General features: G+C 39.7%; 1 protein-coding gene across 11 annotated transcripts in view; it reads right to left on the bottom strand.

Annotated features, from left to right (window-relative positions):
- The window catches only part of SLC9A9 (solute carrier family 9 member A9), a 599,624-nt gene that overhangs the window by 465,514 nt on the left and 114,953 nt on the right, over window positions 1-19,157 (bottom strand). For 4 of the 11 annotated variants that reach the window (XM_031678706.2, XM_006202777.4, XM_072958701.1 and 1 more), the window contains exon 2: window positions 12,667-12,869. The exons of the other annotated variants lie outside the window; for them this stretch is intronic. In XM_031678706.2, coding sequence (XP_031534566.2) covers window positions 12,667-12,861 — 195 coding nt within the window. In that variant the 5' untranslated portion in view covers window positions 12,862-12,869. The remainder of the gene's footprint in view (window positions 1-12,666; window positions 12,870-19,157) is intronic. 11 annotated transcript variants of the gene reach the window in all.

Raw genomic sequence — 19,157 nt, forward strand, 5'->3', positions numbered from 1 at the left:
AACTGGCCTGGAGAAGCTGGACAGTGAAGGGCTGAGTCAGCAAGGACCGCAGTCACAGCAGGAATGCTTGAGGGGATTTGGGGGAAGGAGGAGGAGGTGCTGAAATCAGCAGAAGATAGATGCCAAACAGCCTGATTTAAAATTAAAATGATGTGTTTTTCAAACAGTGCATCTACCTTAAAAATGATGCATTAAAAAATAACACCAAAGTTCCTCCAACATGCCCTCCTCAAATTTTGTCCCAAGAGGGGAAACCATGCTTGCCAAGGGCAGATGTTAAGGAAGCAGAGCAATATTTACAGCACACCTAACACTAAATGTAACTTTTTCTCACTTATTTTGTAAAGCCATCCTCTAACATGGGTAACACTGATCTGTTTCATAGATGAAAAAAAAATATGAGAAGTTAACTTTTCAAGATCTCAGTGCTAGAAATGACAGAGATAGGATTCAGCTCTAGGTGCAATTGCAAAACTGTAATGGACTGAATATTTGTGTCTCCTCAAAATTCATATGTTAATCCAACCCCTAAGGTGTTGGTACTAGGAGGTGAGGCCTTTGGAAAGTCACTGGGTCATAAGGGAAGAGCCCTCATAATGGGTTTAGTGCCCTTATAAAAGAAAACTGAGAGAGCATTCTCATTCTTTCTACCATGTAAGGATACAGCAGGAAGACAGTCATCTATAACCAGGAAGCTAGCTCTCACCAGACACCAAATATGCCTGTGTCTTGATCTTGGACTTTCCAGTCTCTAAAACTGAGGGAAATAAGTGTTTGTTGTTTAAGTCACCCAGACTATGGTATTTTTGCTATAGCTGCCCAAAAGGACTAAGACAAAAACCTTATGCGTTTCTCTATATCACCTTAGAAGCAGTCAGTTTAAGCTGAAGATATGCAGCTCTAACAGTGGAATTTTAAGACAGTCATCATGTGGCAAAGAACTTTTTTGTGAGATGAAAAATGAGGTGTGTGGTATTTCCAGTTTTCCTAAAAATGCAATGATATAGGCATATTTTCACTGGTGTCCTAGTAAATCATCTCTCTGGAGGAAAAAAAAAAAAGCCCACAAGCTCAGATTTGTAGGACCTGACAATTTCTATGGTCTAACTACTCTTACCATGGCCCATTTCAAGAAGCCAATGTTTGAGCAACTGGCTTGCAAGATTCCTAGATACCTAATAAATAATCAGCTCTCAGAGCACGGACAAGCCTGTTCTAGCACTCTACTACATTATTTGACTCCAACTATGTGTTAAGTCGTGATTTGGGTTCTCCTCTTGAGCACTTAACCTATATAAAAGTTCCCAGACCATGGAAGGTGTAGAAGACCAGAATATATCCCCCTCAAAATATGCCTTTTGTAAGGGAAATTTCACTAAGGAAACCTCCGCTTTAAAGTAGGAAGAGAAGGATGACTAAATCATGAGAAATTTATCAATAAAAAAGGCATAGACTTAAACCTTAGGACCTTACTCTTATTTACCTTACATTTCCTGGCCACTCTCCTAAAACTTGCCTCCTCTATATCCTTTCCCTTGTTTTAGTTGAAGATGATATTAAAGCCTGCATTCTAAGCCATCTCTGGGTTACTCATTCCCTAGATTTCTCCCAGGTATATATGAAATAACTATGTTAATAAATTCCCATTTATTTCTCTCTTGTTAATCTATCCTTTTTTACAGGGGCCCTAGTCAAAAACCTAGATGGGTAGAAAGAAAAATTTTCTTCCCCTATAAGGGTCAGTGTGTTGGATACTGGGATCCCCTCCAATGAAGGTCTTGTTATCTCCGCCACTTGGAATGCTCTCAGCCCCTTTAGAGATTGCCAAGACTAAAAAGAGCTACCTCATCTGAAGCCGTGCCCTTTCCAGAGTAGCCCACATCCAAAGACAGAATGCTTTGGTATTTTAGAGTCCAGGCCACCTCGGACCAACTGGAGATGACCCCAAAGAGCCATTCTAACTCCAGAGCCTCCTGAGGAGATAGAAAAAAATTGTTGAGCCTCCATCACAGCTTAACTTCACCCTTGGCCCACTCAGGCTTCCTTCCTCTTTCATTTAGTAAGTGTTGATCTCAAGGGCACTTAACCATCCTGCTCACTAAACTCCACATCAGAGACCACTCCTTTAAGAACCCAATAGTCAGAAGGAACGGTGGAGAACACCTGAATTTGTAGGACATTCTTTCTCCACACACCACCACCTGAGGCGAAACTCTGTACAGCAGACCATGTCCAGTTAGCCTTATAATTGGAAATGGATTTGAGAGGAGCAGCTGGGAGACTCTTAACTCAAGACAGGCTCAAATGGCATCAGGAGACAAGCCAGTTAAATGCACAGCTTCCTTAAGGTTCTCACCCCTCCTGACGGTCCTCATCCCTCCAGTGCCGCTGATGCATATCCTAACTTCGGGCTGTATAAGCTACTAATGAGGAGCTTCTTAGCTCCTTAGGGAAGAACCAGGAAATGCAGTTGGATGAAACCTTATATAATTACTCGCTGGAGATCAACGATGATAAATGTACACTCTCAGCACAGTTTAATGTTTTAGAAGGAACAAAGCAAAGGGGAAAGGAATTGAAAGACCTGTTTCAACTTTTATCTACTTAAAGTCTGATGAGAAATTTCTTTCTCCCTCCCTTTCTCCCCGCCTACTCCCCGATTGTCTCTCCTGTGCCCAGCCTCTTCTTCTCCCTCTCCCTCTAGCCTTACTCCTTTATTTGGAGATGAGACTGCCAGCAGTTCAACACTCTGAGTAGCAAAATCCACCACAGAGCCTGGTACTTCACTCTGAGGGGGAAGCTATGATAGATACTTGGACATAAAATGGCCAGCAACTAAGACAGGATTGAGTACTAGGGAGAAGTAGCAACTGATAACTGGAGAATGATGCTTCATCATTTCATCCACTCACCTGCCAGGGTCCACAGAGTATCAACCATGTGCAAAGCACCCTGCTGTGAGCTGGGAATACAATGTGACCACAGACAGACTTAGACCTGGTCCCTGCCCTACTGGAGCCTATAACCTAGTGAGGAGATAGACATTAATCCAGCATCACAGATATAAATATTAACTTACCACTCAGTTAAGATACAGTGGGAGCACCCTAGCTGGAGCTACAAGCTGATAGAACCAGATACTGAAGTATGGCAGTGTGGGATCACTTGGGATGGGAATCAATGTTCCCACAAAGCTAACAGCCTCTAAGAACATCCTTACCTCAAGCCAAGAGCCTATGTATATACTAGTGCTGCTGAAACTCAGAATACAGTAAGATTTCAGAAAAGAGCAGAATTTTTCAAGAAACAAACAAAAATAGTTAAAATAAAAATAAAATGTTAATAAAATAGGAGCTATTCTACTGGTCTTTAAGTTGGGGTGTACATATGTCAGGAAGTGAACAAGATGATCCCCGTGGGAGTGCAAAGAACTTTTTATACTTTTTTTTTAAATCACCATACATGTTAATGTTTAAAAGAATATTTAGGGTTTGTTTGTTTGGTGAAAAGTCACTTAGGAGGAATAATTTGTTCTGAGATAACATATAATACAAGATTTATTGATATATATAGAAAATAGTATCAAATAACAAAGTACGAGTCAGTTTTTAAAAGATTAGCCTCGCATGGAAAATACTTCACCATGATCTTGAGCTGCGCAGGATGGGGAAGTGGAGAGAACAGTCTCAGAACCCCTAGCTACACACTCCCTCCACAAATAGCTTTAAAAACATGTCCTCTGATATCTAATCTAAGTGGATGGCTATCAACATCCCAAACCACTAGGGCACAGTGTGCTCTGCCATGCTGGCTCCCAGGGTTCTTAGAAAGTGTGTCTGTGCTACAACCTTAAGTCCCTTCTAGAACTAGGAAATGGATGACCAGATGGATGATCTAAGATGGTCCAAGACCAGGCAGTAGGCAAGAGGCAGGGGAGACTGGGAGATGGGTGGGCATCCCAATTGTTTCTCCCTGTGGTGCTCTAGGGTATTTTCTAGGGCTTGAAGCCAGAAACCTAAGACGCCATCCCTTTATTCCATAGCCACTCTCCTCTTTTCAAATTCTGCTATGTCAGAAAGAGGACCAAGGCCAATGTTCAGCCTGCTCACACACTTTCATATGACTGCTCTCATTCTCCAGCCAAGAGTGAGTGTGAGAGAAACAGTACAATCTATGCTCAAATCACATGGCACTCCAGGAGACCACTGCCACCAACAGCTTCTATGTTATTTTGAGTAGCTAGGATTTTGGTAAGAAATAAAATTGGACTGCTGGTGGAATGCAATCCCTGCCATAAATCAATGTTCCAGTGGCCAGTTTCCTTAGAACATGAGTCCTGAGTGATGATTTGTGAAGAATAAGAAAGGAAGTCAGAAGAGCTTTTGAGTGAGGTGTCCATGGCCCTGTCTCAGAAAGCCAAGCTGCAGTCCAGGTGGCAAGGGCTTGACCCCAACTCTGCCAAACAGATCTGTCCAGGTAATTCTTAATCTTGCGTTTGGGGTGCTCCAAGATACAATCAAAGTGCAGTAGGACAACTCTTTGGTGTCTGACTGTGCGTTCTGAAGTCAGGATTGCAAAAGTGGCCAGGAAGCTAGGCAGAGTCTGCCAGCCTTTGGGGCACGATGTTCCTGTTATTTCTGCATTTTCTGCATTTTCACTGCCCATTTCAAGTAGATGTCTCTCTTCTTCTCCTCCACCTTTCTTGACCACAATAAATGGGATTTTTCCAGAACTTTTTGTATAGACAAAATGATCTTAGATATTGAAAAATATAGCACAGATCTGGCAAGAAAAAAAATGACTTCCAGAAAGCAAAGGCATCTAATCTTACTTAGTTTTGCCCTCTGCTTTGAAATTCTCTTCTTCCAGATCTCTGGGTGGCTCACTCTCAATTTCATTCACATCTTGGCTCCAACTTCACCTCCTCAATGAGGCTTGCAGGACATACCTCAATGTACTTCTCTCTCCATCCTCTCATTTTGCAAACCTTTCTTCATAGCATGTCTCCACTGACATTAGATTATAAATGCTATAAATGCTTGTCGGTCTCTCCCATAGAATCTAAGTTCCATGAGAGCAAGGACTTTGTTTTGTTCACTGATAAATTTTCATCACCTAAAATAAGTGCTTGGCATATGATTAGTGCTAAATAAATAAATACTTGTTTAATGACTAAATGGATAAGAAAATCTGTGTTGTTCAATGACTAAATTATAACCAAATGGAACTAATCATCAGGGAAATAAAAATCAAAACCACAAGGAGATAGAACATATCACCTCATATCTGTTAGAATGACTATTATCAAAAGAACAAAATATAACAAGTGTTGGCCAGGATGTCAATAAAAAGGAACACTGTGCACTGATGGTGGGAATGTAAATTGGTGCAGTCACTATGGAAAACAGTATAGAGGTTTCTCAAAAAATTAAAAATAGAACTTCCATATGATCCAGTAACCCCACTTCTAAAGATCTACCCAAAGAAACTAAAATTAGGGTCTTGAAGAGATAGTCACACTCCATGTTTCCTGCAGCATTATTTACAACAGTCAACACATGGAAATAATCTAAGTGTTCACTGATGGATAATTAGATTAAGAAAAATGGTGTGTATATATATATATACACACACACACACATACACACACACACATACATACACATACACAATGGAATACTATTCAGCCATACAAAAGAAGGAAACTCTGCCATTTACAACAACATGGACGGACCTTGAGGACATTATGCTAAGTGAAATAAGACAGAAAAAGGCAAATACTGTATGATGTCACGTACCAGGAGTCTAAAAACAAAACAGAACAAAACAAAAAAAAAACAAACTCACCAAAACAGAACAAACTGGTGGTTGCCAGAGGTGAGAGATGAGAGGTGGTAAAAATGGCTGAAGGTAGTCAAAAGATAAAAACTTCCAGTTGTAAGATAAATAAATCCTAGGGATACAATTTACAGCATGGTGACTACAGTAAATAACATTGTATTGTACATTTGAAAGTTGCTAAGAACTTGAAAGTTCTCACCACAAAAAGAATTGTAACTATATGAAGTGATGAATGTTAACTAAACTTATTATGATAATTATTTTGCATTTGATATATACATAAATATCAAAGCGTTATGTTGTAAACTTTGAACTAATATAATCTTGTATGTTAATTTTATCTCAATAAAACTGGCAAACATGTTTTAAAAATGGAATACTTAGTGTCTTGAGACATTTCTGAAATCATTTCTCAGGCCAACTTTCTGCAAACAGTTGAATAAAGGTGGGAAATAAAACAGATAAGACAAATTTAACATGTTAAGGTTCTTTATTAACAATAGATCTCTTAACTAAGGTTGAGGATGAAAGTAGCTAAGTCTATCCAAACAGCCGCATCCCAAGCACTGCCAAGCTTGATATTCCCTGGGCCCATCTCATGTGTAAGAGCCAAGACTTGTCATGATAGAAAAATATAAATCATGAATCCTTGCTTTCTGCAGAATACAGAAGTAATTGATAATATCCTACAAATGTTTCTCCAGACCCAAAGTGCTGATTTATTGTGATGCTTGCTCCTCTCATTGTGCCTAGAATAGTTTTAGAGATTTCTTTCCTGTCTTTTCTTTATCTTCCCCAAAAGTGACCCAGCATTAACTGCACATATTTATCTCGTAGTCTAATGACTCTTTCTGGTCAAGCTATTCCTGTTACCAGAAGAGCTTTTCCTTCTGGCCTCTGTGGCCAGAATAATAAAGCAAAGAGAAAGACTGGAAAGAACAGAAATAGTTTATAAACAAATTTATGAGAATTAAGATTCTGAAACACAATAAGTCAAAATAACCATTAGAAAAAGTTGGACAGAGAGAAAAAAATTTAAGACACTGATGTTTTAATGCTGCAAATACAAAATTACTTTTTATGGGTTTTGTTTTTTTAAAGTTTTATTTGTTTTTCAAATTTCCTCTGTATAGCACAAAATTATTTTTTAAAGTCATATAATTAGCTGTTGCTGTAAGGACTTCCTTAAAATATCTCAAAAAGCACACATTATTATCAATACAATTGATAACAGCTTCAGTGTGACCTATTTGAAGCCTGGGAATTTTCTTTATTGAAACAATAGACAGGACAGATTATTCAGCAGTGTAACTCGCTCCAAAATAACTTCCCTTACCAAATGATAGTGTCACTTGTCACACAGGAAGTGAAGACTAGGCAAACTTTTCAATGGGTAGTTCCTTTGACTTTTCACATTACAGTCAACTGATTTATAAATTATAGGAAGTATAAATTTAACTGTGCTGACAACTTTTTGAAAGTTTACTGGGTCTGCAAGACCTTTCCAGCCAAATGGCCTGTTCATCTTTTCATATCAATGTGGAAAAACATAATGTGTTCAATCAATGGTAAATAAATCAGTGATGAGATAGATTGATTCATTCATTCATCAGTTTTAAACTATACTTGTGATTTTCAACTACAAACCAGCTCCCTTCCTTAATTTCTAAGTTCCCCACTTCTGTCTTACCACTCTCTGTGAACCCACAAAACAGGGTAGCAGAATAAGCTGTTGTTTCTTCCTCCTCATGCCCAGTAGCTCCAAAATCTACAGCATCTTCCTTCTTTGCTTCTCTTCCATCTGGCCCTTGGTTACCATCCAAGCAAAGGTCTCATCTGTCTGCCTGCTTTCACTCTCTACCTTGTACACAGCAGCCTAACCATTCCTTTGCTTTTGTCAACATTACATTCTTCCACTGACTACAGATAGAGTAGGCATTTCTCAACCTGGCATTTAAGGGATTCTGTAACCAAGCTCTGCCCTTATTCCCAGCCCCATATGTTTCACTGGTCTTCCATACTTCAACAAACTGGAAATACTTTTCTTTCTTGGAATATTCTCTACCCCTTTTTCCACCTCCACATCATGCTTTTCCTACTGCTTGGAATGGCTCTTCCACCTCCACACACTACATATATCACCACCAGAGTCAATCAGCTTCTTTGAAATCTTCCTTATCACCTTAATAAGGAATAATATTGTACCCTCTGAATATCTGTGGTATTTGACCCACTCCTTTAATACTTATCTTGTGGTCTATTTATTCATTTATTCACATGCTGTGTTTTCCCCAGATTTACTAATAAATTCCTTGAGACCATTCCTTATTGCAGAGTTGAGGCAGGTGGAGGGTATAGCTCAAGTGGTAGAGCACATGCTTAGCATGCATGAGGTCCTGGGTTCAATCCCCAGTACCTCCTCTAAGAATAAATAAATAAACAAACAAACAAACAAACCTAATTATCCCTAAAACAAACAAAACAGAATTGATACTGATGGGACTCACTCAGTTCACTTGCGTTGAAAGAATGGATGAGTGATGGAGAGAGCACTTTTATCATCTGCTCTTCAAAAGCAAGTTTTAAACTTTCTATTGATATGAAATTCAGAAATGCTTAGTAGATATTTTAGTATTCCTAAATATTCCATAACAAATCACTGTCTGTAAAGCCATTGTGTAACAGAATATAGGCCTCATTCAGTTAAAACTAGGTAAGAATACCTTGGATCCACAGAACAATTTGACAAATGGTTTTGGAAACATTAACTGGACAGACACCGAGCAACACTATCTAGTTTTATTCTCTCAGAAGGTTGTTTTGAGAACATCAGCTGCTCACAATATATAGAAAAAGTGTTCACTGATCTTTAAGCAAAAATATTTTTTTCTTTTCTACACTTTTATCTGTATCAAGCATGAACAAAAGAAGCTTGGCATATGGTATTTCCTGAATTTTTTATATTTTTACAACATAGCATTAAAGTAGAATACACTGCTGCTTATATAATGCCAACAGCTCTCATATTTTCCAGTTTTATACCTTCTCGTTGGAAGAAACTTAGCAAGCCATCAAGCTCAATGCTTTTTCCAAGCACAACAATGCCTAACCATCCCAAAAGTACAAGTGCTCTTACAAGTATTCCAAGAAATGATTACATTGCACAGGAATTTATTCCAGCCTCTCCAAATCCTTAAGTCAAGAATTTCATCCAAGCCCCCAAACTACATTCTTCTGATTGTAAAATTTATTTTCTCATCCTGTAACTTTTAAAAACAAAGGCCAAATATTCCTTTTAATCTGTACCATAAAGAAAAAGGAACCAGTGGAGCCACACCAATGGCTTCTGCGATGCCACCATGCTGGACTTCTTCCCATAATTCCACCCAGCTTCTTCTCTCTCCAGCACTGGTCCTTATCTCCTTCCACCTGTGTCACTGTGAGAATCCCCAGGCCTCAGTCCAAGGCACCCTGCCCTTCCTCTTCCCACAGGGCCACTCAGAAGCCTGTCCAGTGGTGTGGGGTATGATAAACCACTCAGGACTCAGGGTAAAGTGCCGTGGGTCTCAGTTCTGCCTCTGATCAGTAGTGGGACCCTTGACCCACCATGTAATTTCTCTTGATATTACCTTATACTTATATTACACAATTAAAATTAGATAATATATTAGTTTCTTCAGCCATTAAGCATCCAGAACAATATTCTACCAACTCCAAGGTGATAACTTCCAAATATTCTATCTGTATATGCTCCACCAAGCTCTCAGACTCTTTCATTTATTCGTTTATTCATTCACAAACTATTTATTCAGCAGCAGTATGTATTGGGCACTATGGTAGGTTTTGAGGATACACTGGTCAGTAAAAAAGGCATCATCCCTGCCTTTGTGAAGTTTACAGCCTAGAGGACATTAAACAATGTAAGAATGATAATCAGCAAGCAAGAAAATACATATAAAATTTCAGATGGTGCTAAGTACTTTGAAACAAAAGAGAAGGCAGGAAAGAAAGAGAGAGAGGACACGGTATGAGAAAATCACAGGGCAAGCCCTCTCTGAAGAAATGGAATTTCAAGATTCTAGGGATAAAAAGGAGCCTGACAACTGAAGAGCAGAAGTAAGACCATTTTAGGAAAAAAGAGTAACATGTATAGAGGTCCTGAAGCAAGACAAGTGCTTTGTGTGACAACTGATCTGTAAAGTTGTAAAATCCTTGCAGTCTATATGATATAATCAAGAACTAAACTATATACTAGCATATAGTATACATTAGTATATACTTATCTCCCCACGATGTTAAATAAATGGGAAAAAAAACCCAAACACATATTTCATTAATCCCTGGCATACATTAAGCATTCAAACATTACCTAGTAGCAGCAATGGTAGCACTGATATTAGAAGTAGTGTAGTGGTGATGGTACCGGTACTGGCAGTGGTATTACAAGTGGCAGAGGAAGTAGTAAGTAGTAGAGGTAGTGAGAGCAGGTAGTGAGAGAGGTAGTGAGAGCAATGTAAGGGGCCTTATGGTGGGTGGTCAGGCACTTTATATATAGTGTCTCATTTAAACACTAAAACAATCCTACAAAATAGTCCTAATCTCCCCACCTTACAAACAAGCAAGTTGGAGATTAAGAAGTTCAAGGAACTTACTAAGGATGCATGGCACATCAGTCTGGTGTAGGATTTTTTTCCCCATTACCCCTTGGTGACTCCCTACAAGCCTTCCAATGAACGGGCCTTTTTTTGGAGTTCTTTAGCATCTGACACAGACTGATTAATTGATTGACTGATATGAGCAGTTGCATGCAGTGGAAAATTCCCAGTAAGGAAGACAGACAATAGGTATTTCATTTCACAGACTAACTAGGGCCCCCCAACACTGGCACATAAGCAACAAATGTGTGTTCAGATATACTCTGGCCATTTATAAAAAAAATATCCTTTCCATTAAAAGTCGCCTAGTATGGTAAGTGTATAAGTGGATGCCCGTTTCTCCACCAGCAGTGGGGGGGGGGGGTTACCCTGGAAACTGAGTCACCTATTGCCAGTGGATACCTGGAGGAACAAATGCTAATTGTGACTCAGTAAGTCGCATGATCTAGAACTTAATCTATAAAATAGTTGAGCCATTTAAGGTCCATTAAATATTTTCTGTTCAGAACTCATAATCTACCCAACGAAAAAACCAAGAGGGCTCCAGAAACTTAGACATTTTCTCCATCTCTTGCCGTAATTTTTTAAAAAGCAAACACTAGAGTTTGCTGATAAAGAAATCAGTATGTCAATAATACAGGAACAAAATTCCTGATCAGGTGTTTGTTGGCAATCCCGTTAGAGAACAAATTGTTATAATAACAGAGATGATATTCAGCATCTTTGGGGGTCAACCTGTTCAGAGAAATAATATTGCTTAGAAATGCAGATAAAAATAGGTAAAAGAGTGAGAAGGGAAATAATTTATGCTCTGGTAATAACCAAAGGTAAAAATGAAGAGTGTATTTAAATCCTATTCTGCTCACAAGTTCATTTAAAAGGATTATTTATTTCAAGATAGATAATTTTCTATTACCCATGAAAGAATTTCTATTACCCAGAAAGAATCACATGGAAGAGATCATCCAAAATAGCAGAAGATCTACATATTGCTCCTATTTACTTCAGAAATACATCATTTAATTTGCTTTTTGTGTGCTTCAATTAACTTTCCTAAGTCTGATTTAGGCTAATATTATAATTAGTTTGACTTTCCTGAGCCTCACCAAGTGCTAGGAGGAAGTTAATCTAGAAATGCGCTAGTGAGAGATAATGTAAAAAAAAAAAAACTTAAAAATTACTCGTCTTGAATGAGGAAAAACAGGAGATCACACATTTCCCCTCCTGTCCCAAATCTCTCAAAATGAAAAAAAAAAGATGTATATGTTAAGAGAAAATGAAATCCATATGGGATTAAAGTGATAAAATGCACTTCCATAATTTCAAGGAAGTTCTCAGCTCTGACATAAAAGGATCTAGAATAAGTCACTTGAGATCCTGGTTCTTAGCATGTACTTGTATGGTTAAACACAAATTCACTTATTCCAAAGACTGACCCACACACAAGGCACCACAAAAGGTAACCTTATCTGTTTTCTGAACCAGAGTCCTGGGGGCAGAAAGACATTTTCCTTCCAATAACCAAAGTAGTGCACACATTTGGAATAATGAAATAAATTTTAAAAGAAGAGTAACTTCACAATTTTTCTTTTTGCAGTCTAAGATCCCTAATTAAATTGATGGAGTCAAGATCTCTTGAGACTGACTGTGTGTCAGTGTATTTATAAACAACCAAGTGGCCAGTGCTTTGCATTGGCAGCCAGAAGTCAGTCTTTCTAGATCAAGGCTTGCAAGTGCAATTTTTTAAAAAAAAATTCTCTTCCATTTTTATTTTGACTTAAGGAAGATTTGAACTGAGTAGCCAGCTGGTAATATATATATATATAATGACACAAAACACACTTGTGAAAACTTGAATCATGAAAGGCAGAGTCAGCTGAATCATTATTATGTTTTTACCTAATATATCTATGGCTTGCAAAACAACTATATTAAAAAGCATTCTTTTTTAACTTTTAGAAAAAAAATACAGACAACTGAGCTTATAATAAAAGTATATCGAGGTTTAGCTGTTTAGTCAACTAAATTGCCCCATTAGTGTGGTGTTGAAAAGAGGCATAAGTGTGTGTGTGTATGTGTGTGTGTGTGACTGCATTATATATGGTGGTTCACATATGATGCAATTATTTGTACCGGAAAACAAAAATATATGACCAGATAGGATCCTTACCTTTTCGAGTATAGCATTGCCTTGGTGAGGACTGATGTTGTGCTGGCTTATTTCTCTCTTGTATTTATATTCATAAACTTGGTCAGTGATATTAATCAGCAGAGTTGATGGACTGAAGGCCAGTTTTCCACAATCATACACAGTTCCACTTTCAATATCAGTTGGTGCCGTAGCATATCGTAAAATTAATCCCATTACAAGGCCTAAAATAAAGGATAAATAATTGCACTGGAGGAATGTAATCTAAAATGTTCATTACTAGATGCTTTTAAATATGTGATTTGGAACTTGTATAAGTGGCAGGAAAAAGGGTCATTGCCTGGTTTAGAAAAGTGTTCACTCTTCCATAGATATCAGTTCAATAGATTGTACTGTTAAAATATTTGTGATGGACACTCTTAATATTCCCCCCGTTCTCCTTCCTAATGGACCCATAGATTTTGGAGAAAAGAGCTATCCACCTCTTCTATCCATCCAAGTGCTTCAAGGAAACCTTGGCTCTGTGACAGATACTGAGTAACCTAATCAGGCAGGAGATGGAATTCCCCTGGAGAAAGCTTCTGGTCCACAGATCAGCACATCTCTGAGACAGCCCCATCAGACTACAAGGTATTACTTATATGCCATGGTTAGGGGACAGGTGTTCTTATTCTCTCCCTTAGGACATGATCAAGGCAATATGTTTATCCATGTTTTTGTTGTCAGGTATCTTGTGACCTTCAGGGGATATAGTCCAAAAACATAGTCACCATACTGAGGATGGAGGACTGAGATATAGACAGAACCCAGGTCCTGGATGACTTCACTGAGCCCTGGATCAATCTATCCCAGAGCTATACTAATTGTAGACTTCTTGTTATGTGACATACATTTTCTAAGTTTTCAAACAATTTAAAATCAAGTTTCTGTTCACATGTAGCCAAAAGCATTCTAATGATTAAATATTTCTTTTATTAAAGAGTTGAACCCAAGTAACAATCCTTGACTTTTAAGTTTATAAACTCTGTAAGGATGCTTGTGGTAATCAGATAAATGTGAACTCTCTTAATATTGTGGATTTATTAACAAATAGTAAAGAAGCCCACACATTCCTCGATTTAAATTTAGGATTAATGTATTTAAGATAAATCCACAGTTCACTCTTTAAAACATCAAATGTTGAGGGTTTTACCATGCTTTTGTGAATCTAGTCATCTAATTGCCTTTCATTTATTCAATAAAACATTTGTTGGGTGCATATTTTACACCAGACATTTACAGGCTTAAAATAAAAATACAGCCCCAATCCTACAAGAGCTGAAGTCTGTAAAATGAAGACCCATTAGCAAACAAATATAATACAACATGACATGTGCTATGACAGCTGGTAAGGACTCTGCATTATATGAGTATAAAGAAGAGACACGCCAAAGCCCTTTGAATGATGCAAAGCTTTAGATGAATCTTAAAAGGTCACATAAGATTTGTCCAGATGAGTTGAATCAGGGAATGAATCAGGATCCAAGCTGCACATGTGGGTGGCAGCACGTGAGTAACAGCAGAGACAGACAGCTATACATTCCCTAGGATTTTTGTTTGTCGATGTGTAGAATAGTTGTAGGGAAGTGGCTGCTCAGCCAAAGATTGTATTTCTGGCTGTCTTGCATCTCGTTGGGTTCCCACCAAAGGAACGTAAGAAAAGTGGTATTTGGCACAGCACTGAAGAAGTAGGTGAGTTTTCTCCCTTCTCTTTCCCCATATAATCAGATGGGTGGGGAGGCAACAGGGGCCTCTAGGTAGACAGAATCACCACGCTGAAGCAGCCTGGGTCCCTGAGACATCGGGTAGGGAAAAGACATCCACCAACCAGGAAAACCTGCACTGGACTGTTATGTGAGTGAAAAGTTAACTTCTCTTGTGTCACTAAAATGTGAGTGCTTCTGTTGTCATTAAGATGACCTAGTAATACAATGTATACATACAGAGGGACTTAAGAAATCTGACGGGTTTAGAGTATCAGCAGTGGAGTAAGAAGAGGATAAGTGGAAAGAGAGACAGATAGACAGGGAAAGAGACAAAAAGAGAGAACACCTCTAGACTGCAGAAGCCAGATCATAAAGAGGCTTCTCTGTCAGGCAAAGAAGTTTTTCTTTTTAACCCAATGATAATATAGAACTATTGAAAGATTTCAGGCAGGAGAGTAAAACAGTCGCATTTTCATGTAAGAACTATCACTTTGGCAATAATGTGGAGAGCTATTTATAGCGAGAGATAAGAATAAAAAGAGATTTCTTTTAAGAATATGTTACCTTACTTACTTCTGCTTCAGTGTGTGGTCCACTCCTCCATACTAGTGAGAAATATTTTATCCTAACCTTTGCTGGCAAGAGAAAGTAAGTGACGGATATGTAACCACCACGGGTGATGGACCCGCCACAGAACAGTGGGCAGCCTTCCATGTGCAGTGTCAAACGACCACAATAAAATTAGTCAGGAAGGAGAAAGGAAGACACATCATGTACACTGCATGTGGTTAGGGTGTCTGAGTAAGAACATCATTTTTCTAACACTCTTTGCCTAGGAAGGATTCATTTCCTAAAAGTAACTTGGCAGGTATAGTGAATGATACTATGACCTCTGCTTTCTGCTGAGTGGGATATAAAGAAGGGAAACAAGACACTATCTGCATGGGGCCTGAATGGAGAGAACCTGTATTAATACTGTTTGAAATTCCCAGAGGGTGACATGCTTGTTTTCGCAGATGCTTTCAGTGCAATAGCAAGAAGTGAACGTGAAGTGTCCACCATTTTTCCCAAGCAGGGAAAACAGGCATTTGCCATAATAACAAGTGCTTAGTACCTGGTCTCTGCAGTTAAATTCATACAATGCCTCAAAAGCTAAATGGCCATGCCTGGCCCTCCATACCAGCTCTGATCCCAGCCTTCAAGACGAGGCACACTGGTGGAAAGCTGCTTTATGGCCAAACGTAATGGCCATAAAATACACCTTTCAGATAGATCTCCCATGATAGGGAGCGCATTGATGACGGTCTGGAATCTGTGACTGCATTCACGCTGAGTCCAGCCAATGACTGACCACAGCAGGGGCACTAAGACAGGGAGATGGGACTTCTCTGAAGGGCCACCATAGTTCAAAGACTTCTCATCAGCCTGGCCAAACCTTTCTTAGAATTGCACCGCAGCCTAAACCTTTTCCTACCCAGCCTTGCCTCCTTCCCTCTCTCCACAGGGGTTGGCTGGGGCTCCACTAAGGCCTGATAGCTGGCCCAGTATCCACAGGCTCCCTCCTCATTTTTCCTCAAAGGAATTTTCCCCAATAAATCTTTTGCACAACTAATCTCTTTCCTGCATCTGCTTCTTGGAGGACTCAAATTGACACAGTAGACAAAAGCCCCTGGCTCTGCTTCTCCTCAACCTCAAGGGTTGAGCGGAATCAACATCTTGGCATGGTGGAAGGGCCAGTGGAGAATGCTCTCAGTTAACAAACATCCACCCATTTGTGCACCCCAGCTGCAATAGCAGCAACTGAAAAATCCTTGATGTGGAAGGCCTGACACCTACCCACAGAGCCTCATAATGCCTTTGACAGCCAAACATCCACTCAGAGCTTTAGCCATATGCTGACACAAATGTGGAGTCTTGAGCTATTGTACTCCAGCCCAAGACTGTATGACAGCAGGTGACAGATAGGTTAGAATTGCTAGTAGAAAGAGTGTGCTAATAAAGGAGGGTGGTTTTTACACCTCAAAGAGATACAGGATAAAGAAAGCATCAACCATCCGTGTACACAGGAAGGAAAGAGGGGACTGTCTACCATGGCTTATGGACATAAACCCATAAACCACAACACTCTCTTTGGTAAGCCATAAACCAGAACCTTACCTGCCCAGTGAGAAAGGGGGCAGCCTGTACCAGCAAAGCAATACCACCAACATCTGTGTGGACAGCCCGGGTTACAGGTTGTATCCTCACAAGCATGACATTCCATTCTGCTGAGCTCTGTCACCTGGTCAGCTGATGACATTACCTCCTCTAGGCAGGAACTCTAGTCCAGATGTATTCCCCAGGCCTACAAGTCTGAGCATCTGGGCAATTAGGGTGAGAGTAACGGGAACTTGACCTCACCCCAACAAGCCCCAAGATGGAACTTGGACAACAGGCCTCATCCCTAAAGCACTCACAATCCTTCAAAGTCCAGCTCATGTCCCACCTGGGGGGCCTGTGCTCTGATGCAGCTTGTGCTCACTGATTCTCTAGCCTTTGAGTTCCTTCAGCACTCACAGTTTGAACACGCTGTTTATGGACCAATTTTGCAAAGACTTATATAGTTCAGCTGTGCTTTGTAGACCTTGGTTTTGTCACCCCCACTAGACAATGAGATGGTTTAGGGCAGAGACTGTGCTATTATTCATCTCTTTTTTCTCTAGAAATGCCAAGCACTTTAGGCAGTTATAACCCAACTTTCTCCAAGTCCATAAACTCCCTTGGATTCAAGAAGAAAAAGATCTTCTGAATTTATGTAGTTAGTCAGTGACCAGCATTTAAAAATGTCACATGTATGGAGCATCACAACTGCTGCAATGTCCCTTTCCTCACAGACCTTGCAAAAGAACTCTCATAACAGATGCCTGACATACATTTAACATGGTGGTCTTCGAGGGAGAAGAAAGGAGGGAGGGAGGGAGGAAGGAGGAAAGAGCCTCAAAATAAGAAACATTTCAAAATATAAGCCTCATCCTTCTGGACTGGCTCTCACTTCATTCTCTACATTGAAAATTACGAGAAAACCCCACTCCCTTCCTCCCTCATTCTGCTTTCATGCTACAGACACGCAAATCATTGCTCTAAGGCTTGTGGGGGTTATAAAAATGAATAAAATATGGCCCTGATCATAAAATATTAAAATATTTTAATCTTACTAGCCCTTTTTCTCCTGCCCAATCTTGTGATCCTGATTTCCAGTAAGAATAAGGTACACAAAGTGTTTCCTCAGTGTTTTCTTATATTAAGCCTTCATTTTATAACCAATTTCCCTGCATCTTATTGACAGTCATTCTACATGATGCTGAAGTGTTATCCTAAAGGGCCTTTTCTTATAGGAATATGGATGGGGATTTACTTTTATATATAATGATTATATTTACATATAATGAAATGGCTTACAGAATGGTTTTGAAGACATAAAGTGTTGCAATCTCTTTGGCTCTGTTCAAACCGATGATTGTGTTCACACACTATCACACACACTGCCACAATGCATGGCCCACTCCAGCAGGCTCCCTTCAGGCTCTTTTTCTGTCGGACTGGTGTTCCCCAGGAGTCACGCAATGCAACAAGCCAAACTATACTCATGCATCTGAACAGACTATTACACACATATATATTTAAATGCCGCATGATATCGGAGAGAATTTAGAAGCCTAAAGAAAATGTAGTTAACATATGAAGACTGTAGAACAACAGAGTTCTGTAGTTTTTTCACTCTCTATGCACTAAGGAGCCACCAAGAATAAGCTACAGAAATGAGATATTGTCCCTTACTTAAAAAAAGAAGGTAAATCCTTATAATATGTAATCTTATACTTCACCTTGATAAGGGCACCAGAACTGCTGATTGCCAACCTAGCATTCATCCTCCCCTTTCCCCGCAGCAAAGCCCTGATTCGTTCTGCTAACCACCCCTCCCCACACATGCTCAGGGTAAGTTGCTCTCTCTCTCAGTTCCAAGGATGTTTCCATTCCCCTTGCTGATGATTGGTACTAGAAGGCATGTGAATCTATTCCAGTTTACAATAAAATGTGAAGGGAAGCTTGCTCAGAGATCTCTTAGAAGTTTTGACATCCTAAGAGAAGAGGGGGAGACCAGATGAGCTCTCTTCCTCAGGCTATTCCTGGGCCTGGTTAGGACACCAGGAACCACCATACCCACCTGGCTCCTAGCCTGATGTTGAAGTCAGGACTGGGAATGGCAGAGCAGAGCAAAGGAAAGGACCTGGGGTCCTTAATGACAGTAGTAGACTGCTGAGTCAGCCAGCCCTGAACACTGCCTTTCTCTAGGCTTCTAGTTATGGGAGATTATAAATGTCCATATTGCTTAAATCTGTTTGAGTCAGGGTTTCTGTGACTAGTATCTGAATATATCCTAATAGATACATTTTTTTAACAAGTAAATGTACAAAGCCCCAAGGAATCTTAAAGAAGAGGTTAATTAACTCCACCCCTAAAGTGTTAGGGAAGGCTTCACAGAGGAGGTTCTTAAGGATGCATAGGATTTGCAAGGTAGAGAAGAGGGTGTGGATTTTCTAGGGAGAAGCACATGGAAATCAATGAGCACACGGCTAATCAGGCGCTTCAGGCAGTTTGGGATGGCCCACTAGAGCAGCTGGGGCAAGGGCCCCAGCGCAGCTGAGAAACAGAGGGTGTTCAAGAGGAGGAGATGGTTGCCAAGATCTTGAAGAAGAACAAAGCGAGCTCCTTTGGGGAGGTAGATTT

Source organism: Vicugna pacos, chromosome 1, assembly GCF_048564905.1.
Source record: "Vicugna pacos chromosome 1, VicPac4, whole genome shotgun sequence".
NCBI lineage: Eukaryota > Metazoa > Chordata > Mammalia > Artiodactyla > Camelidae > Vicugna > Vicugna pacos.